The sequence below is a fragment of the Nicotiana tabacum genome, chromosome 4, assembly GCF_000715075.1.
Source record: "Nicotiana tabacum cultivar K326 chromosome 4, ASM71507v2, whole genome shotgun sequence".
NCBI lineage: Eukaryota > Viridiplantae > Streptophyta > Magnoliopsida > Solanales > Solanaceae > Nicotiana > Nicotiana tabacum.
This window is the reverse complement of record NC_134083.1, coordinates 19750144-19769515: the sequence shown is the minus strand read 5'-3', so window position 1 is coordinate 19769515 and position 19372 is coordinate 19750144. Positions and strand designations below refer to the sequence as shown.

Here is a 19372-nt window from a genome sequence, read left to right as displayed (position 1 = left end):
AAAGTGAATCTCTTCTATTTATACAGTGCTGGAATTTTCAGACAAAAATGCCTTTGCGGAGGTTAAGCTTCATGTTATGCTTCCTTAGGATGTCAAAAGTTTCTTGCAAATGCTTAAGATGATCACCTGCGTTCAAAGACTTAACAAGCATATCGTCTATATAAACTTCCATGGTTTTCCCTATTTGTTTTTCAAACATCTTGTTTTACGAGTCGTTGATAAATGGCTACGGCGTTCTTTAGCCCAAAGGGCATCGCATTATAGCAATATGTGCTGAAATTCGTTATGAACGAAGTCTTTTCCTGATCCTCTGGGTTCATCTTAATTTGGTTGTACCCGGAATAAGCATCGAATAAACTCATTAACTCGTGCTCGGCCGTCATATCAATCATTTGATCGATGTTTGGCAGTGGGAACGAGTCTTTTGGGCACGCCTTATTCAAGTCTTTATAATCTACACGCATACGAAATTTATTTTTCTTCTTATAAACTACTATTACAATAGCTAGTCAGTCTGGATACTTTACCTCTCGGATCGAACCGATATCAAGTAGGCGAGTTACCTCTTCTTTGACAAATTTATTCCTCGCCTCCGCAATAGGGCGTTTCTTTTGTCTTACCTGCGGGATGTTGGGATCCAAGCTTAGCTTGTTTACGGCCACTTCCGTTGAGATACCAGTCATATCCGCATGCGACCACACAAAATAATTGGCGTTATATTTAAGAAATTCAATCAAGCTAGACCTGAGCTCGGGGTGTAGTCTTGTCCCTAAGTGGAATTTCCTTTCTAAGAACTTTTCAAACAATGCAACTTGCTCGAGCTCCTCCGCTGTGGATTTTGTTGCATCCGTTTCTTCTGGTACCTGGAAATATCTCGACACCTGATAAGATTTCGACGCTTCTTCCCCCTAGCTAACTTCACTCGATTAGGGAGCAGGCGTCGGTTCTTGTAATTGCTATGTCGCATGCTCCTTCCCTTTACTACTGGACGCCGAAATCGCATTTATCTCCCTTGCTGCCGGTTGGTCGCCTCTTATCTATTTGATTCCTTGAATTTCAGCAACTGATGGTATGTTGATGGTACGGCTCTCATCTCGTATAACCACGGACTTCCCAAAATAATATTATAACCAATGTCACCGTCCACCACTTCGAAAAGAGTCGTCTTCATCACCTCTTCGGTGCTATTGGGCAGCAAGATCTCTCCCCGGGTTGTCACGCTTGTGAGGTTAAATCCGGCGAGGAGTTTTGTGGCCGGAATGATGCTTCTGTTGAGTTTGTCTTGCTCCAATACCCTCCATTGTATGATATTGGCCGAACTTTCTGGATCTACCAGAACACATTTGAGTTTAAAATCTAACACATTTAAAGAAATTACCAAAGCGTCATTGTGCGGTAGCAACAGTCCATCTGCATCCTCCTTTGTGAAAATAATGTCGTCTTCATCGACTTCCTGGAGTCTCTTGATATGTGTTATTGATACCTTCATCTTTTTTGCTGCCGATTAGGTGACCCCGTTGATCTCGTTCCCCCCGAAGATCATGTTGATCGTCTGGCGCTGGGGATCTTTTCCTGCTTTCAAGGGCTCGGCATTATCACGGTTGCGACCATAATTATTCTTGGACCGGTCACTTAAGAATTCCCTAAGATGGCCATTTTTCAATAGTGTCGCCACTTTTTCACGCAAATGTCGGCAGTCCCCAGTCCGGTGGCCATTCGTCCCGTGGTACTCGCACCACAAATTGGGATCCCTCTGGCTGGGATCGAACCTCATCGGTTTTGGGAACCATGCTTCTTTACTGTTTCTCATAGCTAATACCAACTCCACTACACTGACGTTGAAATTGTATTCTGATAGCTTGGGGTAGGAAGGATCCCGTGTACCTGACGCTTCTTTGTCCTGTAAGGATCTGTTGCTCCGACCGCGATCAGTTCTTCTGTCAGTAATGAACCTGTCTGCCGACTAGAAACCTCTGCCGCGTCCTTCGTTCCATTTGTAGGGCAAAAACCACCCCCTCGAATACCGTATATCTTTGTCGAAATCGTCTTTTGATTTTTCCTTATTCTTCTCCCGTCCTTTTGTCGACGATGGGAAGCCAATCTTATCGTTTTAAATCCTTATCTTAGACTCATACCGGTTGTGGACATCTGCCCAAGTTGTCGCTTGGAACTCAAGCAAGCTTTCCTTCAATTCTAGGAAGCATCAGAACTTCTCGGATTCAAACCCTTGGTGTTTCAGCCGCCCATTCATCCGGAACAGCCGGGAGCAACATCCTCTCCTTTTGGAACCAGGTGACGAATCCATGCAGTAACTCGGACTCTCCTTGTGCAATTCTACATACGTCAGCCTTTCGGGCCTGTACCTTCCTGGCCCCGACATGGGCCTTAATAATAGAGTCCGCGAGCATCTCAAAGGAATCTATGGAATGCCCGGGTAAAAGCGAATACCACATCAAGGCTCCCATCGTGAGAGTCTCTCCAAATTTCTTTAGCAAAATAGATTCAATCTCATGGGGAGCTAGATCATTCCCCTTCACCGCTATCATATAGATGGTAATATGCTCTTGAGGGTCTGAAGTTCTATCATACTTCGGCACGGCGGGCATTTTAAACCGCTTCGGGATTAATTCTGGTGTCGCGCTAGGTTTATATGGCAACTGAGTATACTTCTTTAAGTCCAGCCCTTTCAACACCGGTGATGCACTCGGGATCTAGTCAATGCAGACGTTCACTTCCCTCATAAACCGTAAGAGTTCGTTCTTGAAGGGATCGTTCTTGTTGTAGGGGCCAGATCCGCTCCCCCAGCCCTATCGGAGCCAACCACGACCCTCGGAGTATTGTTGTCTACCCTCTGCGTTGTTTGATTCACGGGAGCACCGGGAGGAATTAGACCTCGTCCATTCGCGTTATTGGAAGCCCTCGAAAACGCCTGCTTCAATTCCGCCATAACCTTATCCTGCCGAGTGAGATGGACTAGAATGACTGTTTGTTGCTCTTGCAGGACCCTTACCGCTTCAACAACATGCTCCTCTTCAGCATCATCGGGAGTCACCTCCCGAACATATCGCGGGTACCTCCTGTCGTGGACCGGCGTAGCGTCATTTTCCTCAGTGCGGGTGCCGCTGACTGAATCCTCGTGGTGAAGCTGGTCTCCTTAGGCCTCAAGATTGTGTATGTTGTTAACACCATTATCTGCCATTTTTTGTTATTTTTTGCTAAGACAAATAATCAAAGCGCGTTAGTAAAAGAGGCATAGATCAACTTAATTACATGGTTGTCTAGGCCCCTACGGTGGGCGCCAAATATTTATCCGTAAAATGGTGCAGTTAAATTTATACGTGGTTTCTAGACAAGTGAATTAATTCGATCCCGAAATAATAAAGTAATTGAAAAATATGCAATACTTAGCCTTGAAATGGAGATAAAATAGCAGAAACGGTAATTCCGAGAGCAGGACTTCTGGGCACAATAACAATGAAATCCAGAAGTAAGAAGATAAAATTATATAAAACTTTGAATTGATTATAGCATAAGGTTGCCAGAAAATTCGTGTCATTTACAATGATAATAGAGCTCACTATTTATAGTTGCACATAGAGAACAAGGTCCTAGGATCATGCCCTTCTTTAATGTCAATTATGAGGGTCATTGAAGAATGTGTAACGGTGAGCATAAATGACAAGTTCTTTGTAACGGGCAGTGTGCTAAATCCTGTGAAATATTCTCCATTAAATGCTATTGGGCAGCAGGTATTTATTGCATCTTTATGAGCGTCATTCTTTCCGGTGACAAATGGAATAATTGTCTTCGGATTTAACTATCCTCCGTCTTCGGCTCCACGTGTCATTCTCTTATGCAACCACTTATCATGGTATATTTTACCCTATACAGTGGTATCACACCTCTTGGGGTGCGACCCTTCCCGAATCCTGCGTAAACGCGGGATGCTTTGTGAATCGGGCTGCCTTTTATAATTGTCATATCCGATCAATATGAAAGCACATTTGATATTTCAATGTATATTGCTTCCCCCATCAGGTATAGGTAATTTTGCTAAGCTTAAATATATATAGAGAGAGAAATAAATCACTTAATATTTTGTCTATGTTGAAATTTGAACTATAATATGTAAGGTTTACATCTATTTTATAGAATGCTAACCATCGTTGGATAGTTAGTTGGATGTTTGATGCTGCTTATTTTCTATGAGATATGTGAATATGTTTCATATTCAATTTTAATATCAAATCAGATACAACGGTTTACTTAGAAAGATAAATATTTGCATGAATATAATAACGTATCGAATCTGAATTTGCTGCCCTCAGAATTGTAGGTTTGCGCAGTAAGAATTACAAATTACAAATTAAAAAGAAGATCTTTTATATGTTCCGCCGACAAAGATTATTCAACATGTTTATCATTTATTGATTTGATCCAAAGTCGAATATGACTATAAGAATATGTGTTTTATGGTTTTGGTCGTTATAAGAGGAAGGCATTTAGTGTTTACAAAAAAAAAAAAAAAAAAAAAGAAGGTAAACGACAAAGGGAATTCTTAATCAGGTCAAGTAACCACACCTAGATATTATAATGTGTATGGACTATGCTACACATTTCAGTGACTTACTGCTACTGATACTGTTGGTTCTTTCCTTATTTTCTATTAATCTCGTAATATTAAGAAATTAAAAGAAAAAAGTGGGTGTAAAGGTTAAAACCGCATGTGTCAATCGCAACATTATTCTGACCCACCATTTCCTTTGTCGGCAATATACAGTCGAAGAAATATGACGAGAGCAAGCACTTCTTTTTTTTCCACGGCGATGTTTTTATAAAATAAAAATAAAGAAAATACCAGCTGAGTTTGAATTATGTTAGTCCGTAGCTTTAACGAGGTGTTAGATCAATTTGTCATTACAGTTAATGTATTTTATTCATCTGTATTAGTACTACATCTATTAAATGAAAAAAAAAAAAGTTTCACTAAGTTACTACTCCATGTCAATTTGAATGAGGAAATTAATTGAACTTAAAAACTGTTCAAACGTACGTTAAACGACTTTTATATGAAATGTTGACCTTTTCTTTTGAATAGTTTAGCAAACAAAAATTGTAAAAAGAAAAAAAGTTTTATTAACGAGTAAATTTCATGCGTGGTCATTCAACTTTGTGTTTGTTACCCAAAAATCACTTTTCTTTCTTTTGTTACGTAAGTCATTCAACTTTGTATTTATTATCCAAAAGTCATTTTTCTTTCTTTTGTTATACAAAAATCATTTTACTATGCTCTAGTTATCACAATAATCACTTTGACCATATTTTACAAATCTTTCACATGAAAAGTCTATTATGCCCTTGACATTATAAATCCTCTCATTTATGTATTACCTTCTATATTATATGTTAATTTTTACCCACTGATTTTTCTTATAATTAAAATAACTTAATATAATTTTATTTATTATTTTATAATATATTCGTAAATTTAATTTTTTTTAATATTAATTTTCAAGATATATAAGTAGCATTATTAAATTTGTCAGTAACAAATCTCAACTCCACAATCTTAATCATGCTTAATAAAATATGTTTAATAAAAATTAAAAAATCAAAGTTCAATGATTTATTAGCCAAACCATACCCAATATTAAAGACAAATATCTTTGAAACTTCTTTTAAAATTTCTATTGACTATAAAAGAACTATGATTTGTTAAACAAATATGTTTCTATTATTTTAAATAAATATTAAAAATAAATATTTTTTAATCATTTTTATACTTAAAATATGTTCATGTTTGAATATGATTAAATAAATTAAGTGCCATAAAAAATTAGATGTATGGATATATTATAAAAATAATAAATAAATTAATTTAAAGTATTTTTAATTATAAGTAAAATACCTAGGTAAAAATATATTATATAGTATATAATATAGAAGGTATTACATAAATGAGAGGATTTATAATGTCAAGGACATAATAGACTTTTCAAGTAAAAATATTATAAAATCTTGCCAAGTTAACTTTTTTGATAGATAGAGCAGAGTAAAATAATTTTTGTATAACAAAAGAAAGAAAAATGACTTTTGAGTAATAAATACAAAGTTGAATGATTTTTACGTAACAAAAAGAAGAAAAGTGACTTATGTTTAATGAACACAAAGTTGAATGACCACCCATGAAATTTACTCCTTCATTAACTGATGATTCAGTGAATCCGGTTATTGTCAATATCATGTTTGGACCGATTCACCAAAACAACAACAACGACCCAGTGAAATCTCACGAGTGGGGTCTGGGGAGGGTAGTGTGTACGTAGACCTTACCCCTACCGCGAGGGGTGGAGAGGCTGTTTCCGTAAGACCCTCGGCTCAGGAAGACGAAAACAAGACGAAAAGAGACAATATATCAGTATCATTAATAGAAACCATAGAAAAAAATAACAGCATCACCAGAACCAAAAAATAGATAAAAATCAAAACAATAACCAGTAAATAAAGCCCGACACTAAGAGGAACGAAAGAGTAGTATGAACTCAACATAAACCACTAACAGTCTAAGACTAAGTCCTAACAGACAAGCCTCGCTCTGGTGCGCCGCAGAAATATGCACAACTACCTCCTAACCTAGAATCATAATGCTCGACCTTCACAATTTCCTGTCTAGGGTCATGTCCTCGGTAATTTGAAGTCACGACATGTCCTGCCTGATCGCCTCTCCCCAATACTTCTTAGGTCGCCCTCTACCTCTCCTCGTACCCACCAAAGCCAGCCGCTCATACCTTCTCACCGATGCATCTGGCTCCTCCTATGAACGTCCACGAACCGGTTCACTAATTTCTTAAAAATTGAAACAATATTAGTTTTTTGGTTTGAAAATAAAATATAACTTTTATGCATTTGTTTGGAAGAATTGAAAACAAATTGGCATTTCAATTCAAATGCCACCTAAGTGTCGATGCCAGTGAATTTATTCGTAATGCTGTCATTTCAAGATAAGGTAGTGTAATCTTAGTCAATCCTTGGTGTTACGGCTGACTTACTCTCTAATTTTATTACTCCCTTTATTCCAATTTGTTTGACTCAACACGAAATTTTTTAAAAAATAATATTTTTAAAATTAATATATATATATATATATATATATATATATATATATATTTGTGTGACTATAAATCATCTTATTAAATATAAAATAAGAAATTTAAAATTAAATTATTTTTAAATAAGAAAATATGATATTCATTTTGAAACAAACTAAAATGGTGACAAGGGAAGTATGTTAGTTTTATTTTACCTTTTACAGGATTTTGAATATTAACAAGAATACTGAATAGCTCAAATTTAAAAAATAAGACACATAAATTAAAATGAAACAAGCATATAACATGATTGATAAGCTCAGTATTTGGACAGTTAAAGACCAAATATAGTGAACGTAGTAGGTAATGTGTTATAAAGTAAATAAATGTCATGTCAAATGTTGACCCCACAAACTATTATAAATATATTATACTCTATAAGAGTTACATGAGACTTACCTTTTATTGTATAAATATATTTTATAAAACAAAAAGTATGTAGGCAGATGTATTTCCTATATTATATTACATAGTACTACTCATTATTGAATCGATTAAGCTGAGCAATACTACTATTGTTATCCGAATAAAGAAACCACATAATTTAAAAAAACTCAACCTTTCTATATTGTCATATAAATAAGCTGATAGGAGAAATGTTATTGTGGTAGTTGACATGCAGATGCACTGTGAGGCGCGTGGGCGAACGGCCATTCAATGATTCTTTAATGCTGTTGGATAATATGCATTTATTTATCGGCATCTAGTTGATTTTACCGTTTATGGAACTCATCAACCCATTAGATTCCTACTCGCGCGAATAAATTAGAAAACCGTACACACTCTTCTTTAGTCTTTTTCTCTGACCCACCCAATAAAAAACCCTTTAGGTTTGAGATTTTCAAGCCATTAATTCTTCCAAAATATCACTAATTTATCGCGAATAAATTGGCTGTCCTTTTCACTCATTTTGAACCCTTCTCGAGATACTAAAATGAGTAGGATGGCAATTCTGTAAATCTTGGCTCAACTTGGACCTCAAAAATTAAGAGCCACATCCGAGAAATTTCGTCGTTTCCTAGAAGAGGATCTGAAACTGTGTAAAGTTTCGCCAATTCAACAGTTCTCACAACCATCAACCTTTGCTGTATGCTTTCCTTCATTTCTGGCCGTTTGATTTCCAAAAACTAATTAGGGATATTAACTGGGTAAAATCAAGGTGTTCAAACAAGTGCGACGTGGCAACCATATTTTAAACTAGAGCATCATTATACCAAGTTAATATTCGAGGACCCAAAAACAATTAATATTCGTGCCAATTAATCAATCAAGTGTCGCTGTGGGATAAATAAAATTTCATAATTATAGGTCTAGGACAACTTTTCCTTTATTTAAGCGGTATTTCCTCCGATCTACTTTAATTAATTTTTTAATTTTTTTTTTGTGATTCATAATATTTAATTTTTTCGAATATCAAAAAAGAGTTAACTTTTTTTTTCTTCCAAAGTTACCATTGAAGTAAAGAGCCTACGAGTATTTGTTATATTTTCAATGAACAAATTAAAATTAATCTGACTAATTATATTATTAATTAATGCTGAAATATAATTTCTTAATTAATTCTCTTGACACATTTTTTAAGAAAAATTAATTATAATGTGATTTTGACTACTTTACCCTTATTTATATCTTAATATTTAATTTTTTTTATTGATATTTGAACAAAGTTATCCATAATTGAGGTGTTTGTAGTATTCAAAGATAATTATTATTAAGGGTTAAAAAGAAAAAAAGATAATCAATTTTATCTTAAAATTTTAAAATAACAAATAATTTGAGATAATTATTTTTAGTAACTATTAATGATAATATGAGACGGGGGAATTAGCTAAAATGAAAAAATGGTATTCGAGCTGAAGTGGAGACAGCTGGCAGCGGTTTATCCAAGCCGATTAACTCGAACAAAATGTAGCCGGCTTTGTCGGTCCCACTGACACTGTACTTATTGAATCGTACTCCTGCAATCTCTATGATAAGCAGTGGTACTTATCCGAGAACTTATATCACTTATCGTCAACTATGTGTTCCTATGGAAACCACAATTTCCTGCAAGTAATGTGGCCAAAGGATATATTTTCATTTTCTCGCGAAATATAGAGTAGAGATTAAAAGGGGTAGTAGGAAACACACACACACATTAATAGAGTTCTATATTTAGAGAGAGAGAGAGAGAGAGAGAAGGATATATACCAATTCAGCCTCTCCTCGAGCTCGTCGTTTGTTGTGTTTTCTTCTTCCTTTTCTCTTCCATGGATCTATTTGTTCTTTAAGGTAAACCCCCTTTACCCCCTTTACTCTTCTCTGTAACCCACTCTACATTTTTTTAGTATATGTGTTTCTATAGATTTTTATGGAATATTTACTTTTTCCCAGTCTTTGCTTTTCGCTTTAATTTCTCCACTTTCTCTCTCTGTATATTGACTCGCTTTTGGTTTTCATTTGCGTCCCCCCCCCCCCCCCCCAAACTTTGCATCTTCGATTTCACTCGATTTAAAGCTGCTTTTTGTGTGTGTGAAAAAAAAATCTTCTTTTTTTGGGGTTATTCTACTTTCTACATCAGCTGCGTCGGTGAATGCTAAATGGAGTTGTGTTCTCGTTAGATTGAAGAAGATCAGTTCAATGATCGGATTCTGGTTTGAGTTTTTTTAGGTTTAAATTCGTTGGATCTCTTTTCATTTTTTCCTTTTTTACTTTTAATATTTTGGGGATTAGTTTAATTTTTGAACAGTTACTTTATTTTATTGAGTTTCGGGGCTTGTGTCCGGCAATTATTAAATGCTTAGATATTTTAATGATTTAATATAAAGTTAGTATGAGCTGGACAACATTTTTAATCATATGGGTTAGTTATTTGTTTATTCTTATTATTAATATCTCTGGAGTTTTTAGTTAAGAAATTCATTTTATGGAATTTTGCAGATCTGCAAACATAAGGATTTTCATACTTTCCTCTGGGCTTGAAGACAAAGTAGTTGCAATGTCATCTCTCAGCAGAGAACTTGTGTTCTTGATTTTACAGTTTCTAGATGAGGAAAAGTTCAAAGAATCTGTCCACAAGTATGTACCTTTTTTCAATTTCTAATGCTTCCATTTTAACGATTTACCCACTGATGAGCAGTTAATTTTCCACATTCGCATTGCTAAAAGGCCCTTTGTTTTGTTGCTATAGACTTGAACAAGAATCTGGCTTTTTCTTTAACATGAAGTACTTTGAAGATGAAGTGCATAATGGTAACTGGGATGAAGTTGAAAAGTATCTCTCTGGTTTTACCAAAGTGGACGATAACCGTTATTCCATGAAAATTTTCTTTGAAATAAGGAAGCAAAAGTATCTTGAGGCATTGGACAAGTAAGATTTTATCTTTCTTGAGGAATAATTTTGCTTTCCCCAGATTTTACTTATTGATGAAATTGGGTAATTTGAGTTTGTAATAGGCGTGACCGGTCCAAGGGTGTTGAAATTCTTGTAAAAGATCTTAAAGTTTTTGCATCGTTCAATGAGGAGCTTTTTAAGGAGATCACTCAGCTGTTAACACTAGAGAATTTCAGGTATTGCCTTCATATAATTTGTCAATGAATATAAAACCCTTTTCTTTGGATAGGTATGAAGATATGACCCTTTTAGACGTGTAATTAAGTGGCTTGATCAATTTGTAGGGAGAATGAACAGCTGTCCAAGTATGGAGATACTAAATCTGCACGAGCTATCATGTTGGTTGAGCTCAAGAAGCTTATTGAAGCAAATCCATTGTTTCGTGACAAATTGCAGTTTCCAAACCTCAAAAATTCAAGATTACGAACTTTGATTAACCAAAGGTGACGTCCATGTGAAACTTCAGCATTTGTTTTGAAAGATATAGTGGCCTAAATGCACTACCAGAGCATACTCTTCCAAGCCTAACTTAGCTATCTTGTATTTACTTGTGCACATCACAACTTGAGCTAAAGGTCCTTTTGGACCTAAGAAGTGCTATGCAATGTAAGCAACTCATGATATTGGTCCAAATAATTAGCTTAAAATTATGAAAGTATTAGTCACCATCAATGTAACCTGCCCTGTGATTATTCAAGTAAACTAGCAATACTAGGTTTTTATAAATTGGGAACTGACGACGAATGCATGCTGCAGCCTAAATTGGCAGCACCAACTTTGTAAAAATCCTAGACCAAATCCAGATATTAAAACTCTTTTTGTGGATCATTCTTGTGGACAACCAAATGGTGCTCGTGCTCCGTCACCTGCAAACAATCCGTTGCTTGGATCAGTGCCAAAACCTGGCAGCTTTCCTCCTCTTGGTGCACATGGGGTTGGTGTTTTCTAGAGCTTACTTGCTAATTATGTTGAACCTATAAGATTTTTGCTTATCTATTACAAACTTTATTCAGCCTTTCCAACCTGGGCCACCACCTGTGGCAGCTCCACTTGCTGGTTGGATGTCCAACACACCGACTGTAGCTCATCCAGCAGTTTCTGGTGGACCTATGGGTCTTGGTTCTTCATCTATTCCAGGTATCACTTAATGGTTACTTAGATGGGGTGAATGACTCTTTTGTTTTCCCTTAATAAGCAACTGAATATGGAGATATGCCGGTACTTGGTGCTATCTTTTTTATTGAGCATTTTGATTGTTACAAATCATTCTTCACTTGGTTGATGGCATTCACAAGTATGTTCAGATATGCAATTGGGAATAAAGAAAGGCTTAAAATGCTCAGCCATCAGTTATCACCTAAGTTACCGTACCCGTGTCGGATCCTTTAAAAATGCACTAAATTTGGAGGATCCGACACGCACCCAACAACATTATTGAAGAGTCCGAGTAACATAGATCATGATGATAGTGCTTTTACATTAGTACAGTCTGGTCGCAAGTTGGCATGAGGAATTGATTGACCTCTTTTTGCTGCATACAGACATAGTTGTGATTTTTTTTTTCCAGTTCTGGTCAATTTTGAAAAATTGTTTCTGAGCATTTTTCTTGAATAAATCATATGAACTCGTATTGAGATCTAGGAATCAGAAAATCAAAGTGAATGAAATTGGTCTAATTGGATTAACAAATTTGTTTGACCCCCACCCCCATCCCAAAAAAAAAAAAACAAAGAGTTTGGTCTTCACATGAAACTACTCCATTAGATTTTCTATAGGTTATTCTTGTTCTTTTAACTTGTGAGTTTTTTTATTACCTGTTGTAGCTTCCCTTAAACATCCCAGGACTCCACCAACAAATCCTTCCATTGATTATCCATCTGGGGAATCTGATCATGTTGCCAAAAGAACTAGGTCACTTGGAATATCTGATGAGGTAGTAGACTCTCCAGATTTTTCAATCATTCAGTCAGCAATATTCAGATTTTCTACTGTTGTTTTACTTTTTTTTTAATTGTTCATAATACAGGTTAATCTTCCTGTCAATGTGCTGCCTATATCATTTCCAGGGCAAGGTCATAATCAAGCGCTTAGTGTACCTGATGACCTGCCCAAGACTGTTGCACGAACTTTAAACCAGGGATCATCTCCCATGAGCATGGATTTTCATCCTTCTCAGCAGACGTTGCTTCTAGGTCTGCATCATCTGAATGCTCTTCTTTATTAACATACTGGTGTCTACCTACTTTTTGGCTCTTTTTGGCTGTTTGCATTAATCATATCTATCCGTGTGACAAACTAGTCGGCACGAATGTTGGAGATATTGCATTGTGGGAAGTTGGTTCTAGGGAGAGACTGGTGTTGAGAAACTTCAAAGTCTGGGACTTGGGTGCATGTTCAATGCCGTTACAGGTTTGATCTTTTTTCCATAAATAGAACTGATCATCCTAAGTTAAGTGAGATTCATCTAATCTGATCAAAATAATTTCCCAACTGAACTCAGACTGCTTTGGTAAAAGATCCTGGTGTCTCAGTTAACCGTGTTATATGGAGCCCCGATGGTTCATTATTTGGTAAGCTTTCATGAAATGCACATTTCCAATCTTACTGTATTTCGCTGTCAAAAGAAGTTGAATGATCTTTTAGAATGACCATCCTTCTATTGAGCAGGGGTTGCATACTCTAGGCACATTGTTCAAATATATTCTTATCATGGGAATGATGATATTCGTCAGCATTTGGAGGTAAACTGTGGTGGCATTCCATGACTCTTGCCCTGGTGATAAATGTTGAATAAGTTTGCAGGTTAGACTGATAATGCTTTTGCAGATTGATGCTCATGTTGGAGGCGTAAATGATCTTGCATTCTCTCACCCTAATAAGCAGCTTTGTGTTATAACATGTGGAGACGACAAAACTATAAAGGTTGGCTAGGCATAAATATATGTATTTGTTGCCTCTGAACAACATTTTTTGGTAGTTGAATAATAGCTAGTTCTTTCCAACACTTCCTAATTTCTAGGTTTGGGATGCCACATCTGGTGCAAAACAATACACATTTGAGGGTCATGAGGCTCCTGTGTACTCTGTGTGCCCTCACCATAAAGAGAACATTCAGGTATGGATACCATCTTGATGTCTTTTTTTTTTTGTTGATCAGGACGTCATGATGTCTCTTAAACACTACAAAAGGTTTAGCTGTCTGCACATTTGTACTTGTGTTGATGACCTCTGTTCTTCTTCAGTTTATTTTCTCAACAGCATTAGATGGAAAGATAAAAGCATGGCTATATGATAATTTGGGATCTCGAGTAGATTATGATGCTCCTGGTCGTTGGTGCACAACAATGGCATACAGTGCCGACGGAACTAGGTTGATTTTGTTGATGCATTGCATTATTGCTACTTTACATAGTTTACTGAAGTCACTTGGGGACAATAGCTTTTTCTCCGATCTCACATTTTCTCTCTTCTTGTCTGCCTCTTCTTTTTCTCTTTTCCCTTTTGGATGGGGGTGGGTGGGTGGAAAAATTGCAGACTATTTTCATGTGGAACCAGCAAAGATGGGGAGTCACACATTGTTGAGTGGAACGAAAGTGAAGGGGCTGTTAAGAGAACATATCTAGGTTTTCGGAAAAGATCGTTGGGTGTTGTACAATTTGATACCACTAAAAATAGATTTTTGGCAGCTGGTGATGATTTCTCGATCAAATTCTGGGATATGGACCATGTTCAACTCCTGACCAGTATTGATGCTGATGGAGGTCTTCCAGTAAGTTAAATTTGAGATTGTCTGAGAAAATTGTTGTATTCTACTATGGTCTAACTGCTTTTTCTTTTATATTAATTAAAGGCAAGCCCTCGAATTCGATTTAACAAGGACGGTTCTCTATTGGCTGTTTCTGCTAATGAAAATGGTATAAAGATTTTGGCAAATAGTGATGGTATTCGTTTAGTTCGTGCTTTTGAGAACCTAGCTTATGATGCTTCCAGGGCATCTGAAAGTGCAAAGGTACTTCTAACCCCATTTATATAAATATTCAGGTTCCCTCCTTTTTATTTTAACACAAAGATGACCAGGATATGCTTTGCTTTAATGTCATGCAGCCCACAGTAAATCAAATATCAGCAAGCAGTTCTGGATTTGCAGACAGGGTGGCCTCTGGTGTTGGCATCTCTGGAATGGTTTGTAAATATTACTCTCAAATGTAAAATATGCAAAGAAGTTTTTGTTTATTGACATAGTTCGTAGGCCCATGGAAAAACTATATATATGCATATCCACAGTCCACACTCACTTTTCCCCTAGTTACTCGTTCTGTTGTTCAAAGGTGGAGGACACACCAGAAGTCTTACCTGGTTTTCATGTCAATATCATCTGCTAATATATACTTCTTTACATCGTATTGACTTTTAAGAATGGAGATGCAAGAAATACAGTGGATGTAAAACCCCGGATTGTTGAAGAGCCTAATGATAAATCTAAGATATGGAAGCTCACTGAAATTACTGAACCATCACAGTGCCGGTCCTTGAAGCTTCCTGAGAACCTCAGAGTGACTAAGGTATAAACTCCATATCTCTTGATTCATGAGATATCTAATTGGATTGTTTTTCTTATCTTATTTTTTGGACTCTGGAAACTTATCCATTTTTTTATTTCTTGAGGAAATATTTTTCCATTGAACATACAGATAACAGATAATTCATGTATAAAATTTGATGCACATTCAGTAAGGGCTTGTCCCTTCAAGTTTAAAAGTTGCCTTTGTGCATCAATTACATTATCAAGGTGTGATAGAACAACATGCCATCAGCAAATGAAATTATTAGGTTAATGAGGAAATGAACCATAGGACAACATGCCAGGGGAATATATTGATTTTGTGCCCTCTCTTTTCCCTTTCTTGGTCACTGAATGTGATTCTATTCAAGTGCAATGGAAGTCCATCAAGGTCATCAATCACAATGTCATGGAGGTCTAAAGCCTTCTGAACAAAATCTAGCACCTAGACATTCTGTGTTTTAGTCTCTTTTCTTTTCCTAATAGATTGTTCAAGTTCATATCTCCAGATATTCAAGTATCATTTTCTGCACCTCCATACGGCCTTCATCTTCATTCCTTCAGATTGTCCAGAGTAGAGAAAAATCTTTATCTTTTCAAGTAGATAAAAAGGCCTCTAAAGTTTATGCCTGCAATGATTTGGCAACTGTACTACTGTCCAACTTAGGACTAGCAACAATAACTAAACTTCTGCTTAGTATTTCATGTTTACCTCTATTGTTCTACTGAATTGTGCACCCCCCACCCCCACCCCCACCCCACCCACCCACTCAATCCGGTAGCATGCCATTGTGTCTCCATGATTATGCAACCTGGATGTAAGACATTGTATCAGTTAACAGAAAATTTCGCATAGAACTCACTGGAAACAATACTGACCTGGAGAGTTATCAATATTTCTTGCCTGGTTTGTTTCAACTGTATTAGTTTTGATTTCAGAGTTTCCTGATCTGATTTAATGCTGATTACTACAGATATCAAGGTTAATATATACAAACTCTGGTAATGCTATCTTAGCATTAGCATCAAATGCTATTCACCTGCTTTGGAAGTGGCAAAGAAATGAACGCAATTCCAGTGGAAAGGTAAATGCACACCAAAATTATTGCTTTCCTCCATTTGGTAAAGAAGTGATTCTGAGGAGTGAGGTAATCTTGTTTAGGCAACAGCCAGTGTATCACCTCAATTGTGGCAACCTTCAAGTGGCATCCTAATGACAAATGATGTGACCGAACTAAACCATGAGGAAGCTGTTTCCTGCTTTGCTTTGTCCAAGAATGACTCTTATGTGATGTCAGCATCTGGAGGAAAGATCTCCTTGTTCAATATGATGACATTCAAGGTATAGGAAGATTGTCTTGTTTTATTTCTACATTTACCCAGAGATCAGGTGCTGAATTTTGAATTTTCTTCTGGATGCAGACAATGACGACTTTCATGCCCCCACCTCCAGCAGCAACTTTTCTAGCATTCCATCCTCAAGATAATAACATTATCGCTATTGGCATGGATGATTCTACCATCCAGATATATAATGTTCGAGTGGATGAGGTATGATAGAGATAAATAAGAAGGTTTTGCTGTTATTGGCAGTCATCAGAATTTCATGTTTTTGGGCCAGTTACCATATATCGTTATTCACTAGATGTCAATATCTTGATGAAGGTTAAAAGCAAGCTTAAAGGCCACTCTAAAAGGATAACTGGCCTCGCCTTCTCTCATTCGCTTAATGTGCTGGTTTCTTCAGGAGCTGATTCTCAGGTTAATGGCTTGATACTCTTGGCTATCATGTACTATTTGACTTACTTCTCAGTGATTTGTTAGACTACTCTCAAGATTAATGTGGAGAATACATGTATATGATAGATTGCATTTTCTCTACTAACAGTGTTGCATAAAATGCATAACACCATCCGATTCAATACTAAGCAAATCAACTAGGCATGGGAATTAGAAGTAATCTCACTGCATTTCATATTAGAAGATGATAAATATTCTAGTTGTATTTAGAAGCTTGATGGAGAATAAGATCATTTCATGCTCTTTATAAGAGCTGAGTGAGTTCTGATTTTTTGAAGATCCTCAAAATCATACATGAAATTATTGTTTTAGAAGTGCTTCAAGCATTTTGGGAGACACCAAAATCTATAATATATAGCCTAAGATGAGCTGAGGAGTATATTGCAGGTTATCTCCTTTTGCGTAAGCTCCCCTCTGCAGTCATGTTTAGTTATCTGACATTTTTAACGTCTTCCGTTGATGACAAATGCCAAGGCAATATCCTTTTCAAATATCATTCGTTTAGTCTATCAAAGTTATCATTCTGCATTTCTGGCACTCTTTAAAGGAACATTTTATATGTTTCTCTGTACTCTTATCCATTTGTATTCATCAACTTCATCTGCTTCTGTACAGCTGTGTGTATGGAGCACCGATGGGTGGGAAAAGCAGAGAGCTAGATCCTTGCAGCTGCTGGGGAGATCAACATCTCAGTCAGATACCAGAGTGCAGTTTCATCAGGACCAAACTCATTTCCTGGTTGTGCATGAGGCGCAGATTGCTATATATGAAACAACAAAATTGGAATGTGTAAAGCAGGTAAGTCCTCTTTGTGACTGCAGTTGGTTATTCAAACGCCGCTTGATCTCAACATTAATACATAATATCTTCTTCTACAGTGGGTTCCACGTGAAAGTGCTGCCCCTATTTCTCATGCGACATTCTCGTGTGATAGCCAGCTGATATATGCCAGTTTCTTGGATGCAACTGTTTGCGTATTCACTTTTACGCCCCTCCATATGCGATGCCGTATTATTCCTTCAGCTTATCTATCACCAAGTATTAGGTATTTTTTCCTGCGCTGCTAACTTATTTACTGCTCTAATTCTAAGATATTCTGCCTCCACTATTGAAGACAAAATAAACATCTTTTCTTTTAAAAGTTAGACCTTCATGAGATAGAATAGTGAACTCAGTATCAAAGCAATATCCAGGCTTGAAGTCTGAACTTCAACTTGTCACCCAAAAAAAACCACTGGTTTGGCCATTGGTACAAAGATATTAACCAATGCATAGGCTATGTTGAAACGTAAATTTAATGCATTCAAGAGGATTACAAAGTTCACCATTCTAGACCATATTCTTTCTTCAAAATATTGACCACGTGCAATAGATATCCCAAAAGAATTCATTTTGCAATTATGTATTTGTAATATCATTTATTATCAATTTATCATTTATAGCATCACAGGAATATCCCTCCAAATACTATGTTTCAGGTGTTTAATTTTTGTTACTTCTTTGCATCCCGAGTCCTCACAATAAGTAATTTTCTCTGTCTGATATCCTCGGGAAGTAATGTGAGGATACATGGTCAATTGGCCGAACAAATTTCGTCTCTGATATTTGAAGTAATTTTTCAAAAACCTTGTATATTTTGTGCAGCAATTCGAATGTCCACCCAGTTGTAGTTGCAGCGCATCCACAAGATCCAAACCAGTTCGCATTAGGCTTGTCAGATGGTAGTGTTCATGTTTTCGAACCACTTGAATCTGAAGGCAAATGGGGGGTCCCTCCGCCACTTGAAAATGGATCAGCAAATGGTATGCCAACCGCTCCATCTGTCGGAGCTTCAGGCTCCGAACAAGCACCAAGATAACAAAGAGGCCACTGAGTACAAGGTCTTGTGTGTTGTTTTGCTGGATATTTCCCAAATTTCAGTTCAGACTAACGGGTAAATGTTCGTTTTAGTAGACTAACCAGAGTCCTCCAAGTTAAAACACAAACTGTAATGTATCGCCCAATGCTTGTGTTCTTTGCAATTGAAAGGGAAAGAAAATCGACTGGGGCTAGGAGTCTTAGCACTAGTTGCAGCTTAAGGTTCTTGGTTTTTTGTACCAATGTTGTGACTTTCATTTGTGGTACTGTATTACAGATTTTCTTGGTACAGGACATAACTTAGCCCAGTAGTCTCCAATGTGTAAATGTACAACTCATGCGGTAAGATGTAATGTAAAATGAATGCATTACTCTTCTAATATCTTTAGTTTAGTGAGGAAACTTATCCTACTAGCTTTGTAATTTGAGTTACGCTTCAATTGGTTCTTCGTATATCTACTTCAGCTCAACTTTTTGCACCATTTTTGGAACATAAGTGTAATCTTTCTATTACATGCTGAGATTTCAGACACACGATGTAACTCTAAAATCCTTTGACGTGTGAAAAAGATAATGATCAGAATCCAATTCTGAGCTTGCAACTAATTTCGGATTCTTTCAGTTCATAACGTT

General features: G+C 36.6%; 1 protein-coding gene across 2 annotated transcripts; it reads left to right on the top strand.

The window, feature by feature from the left end:
• Nucleotides 1-9267: 9267 nt before the first annotated feature.
• On the top strand, nucleotides 9268-19119 carry LOC107824331 (protein TOPLESS-like). 2 transcript variants are annotated; one of them, XM_016651082.2, is made up of 26 exons: nucleotides 9268-9419; nucleotides 10068-10205; nucleotides 10318-10497; nucleotides 10584-10697; nucleotides 10806-10964; nucleotides 11278-11455; nucleotides 11535-11658; nucleotides 12345-12454; nucleotides 12548-12713; nucleotides 12821-12930; nucleotides 13022-13091; nucleotides 13189-13262; nucleotides 13348-13443; nucleotides 13541-13636; nucleotides 13764-13891; nucleotides 14056-14290; nucleotides 14372-14530; nucleotides 14626-14703; nucleotides 14937-15083; nucleotides 16057-16167; nucleotides 16245-16424; nucleotides 16505-16633; nucleotides 16748-16843; nucleotides 17498-17680; nucleotides 17761-17927; nucleotides 18527-19119. In XM_016651082.2, exons 2-26 carry the CDS (start codon nucleotides 10126-10128, stop codon nucleotides 18738-18740), a joined length of 3384 nt encoding a protein of 1127 aa, XP_016506568.1. In that variant the 5' UTR covers nucleotides 9268-9419; nucleotides 10068-10125; the 3' UTR covers nucleotides 18741-19119. The 2 variants fall into 2 exon arrangements, with proteins under 2 accessions (XP_016506568.1, XP_016506569.1); XM_016651083.2 differs by lacking the exon at nucleotides 9268-9419 and adding an exon at nucleotides 9486-9797.
• Nucleotides 19120-19372: the final 253 nt, after the last annotated feature.

What these genes read in the sequence shown, in the direction of transcription:
- LOC107824331 (XM_016651082.2), top strand. Translation starts at nt 10,126, where the DNA reads ATGTCATCTCTCAGCAGAGAACTTGTGTTCTTGATTTTACAGTTTCTA. An exon ending in CCCCGATGGTTCATTATTTG is followed by an intron (nt 13,092 to 13,188) that starts GTAAGCTTTCAT and finishes TCTATTGAGCAG; the next exon opens with GGGTTGCATACTCTAGGCAC. An exon ending in AATTGGAATGTGTAAAGCAG is followed by an intron (nt 17,681 to 17,760) that starts GTAAGTCCTCTT and finishes CTTCTTCTACAG; the next exon opens with TGGGTTCCACGTGAAAGTGC.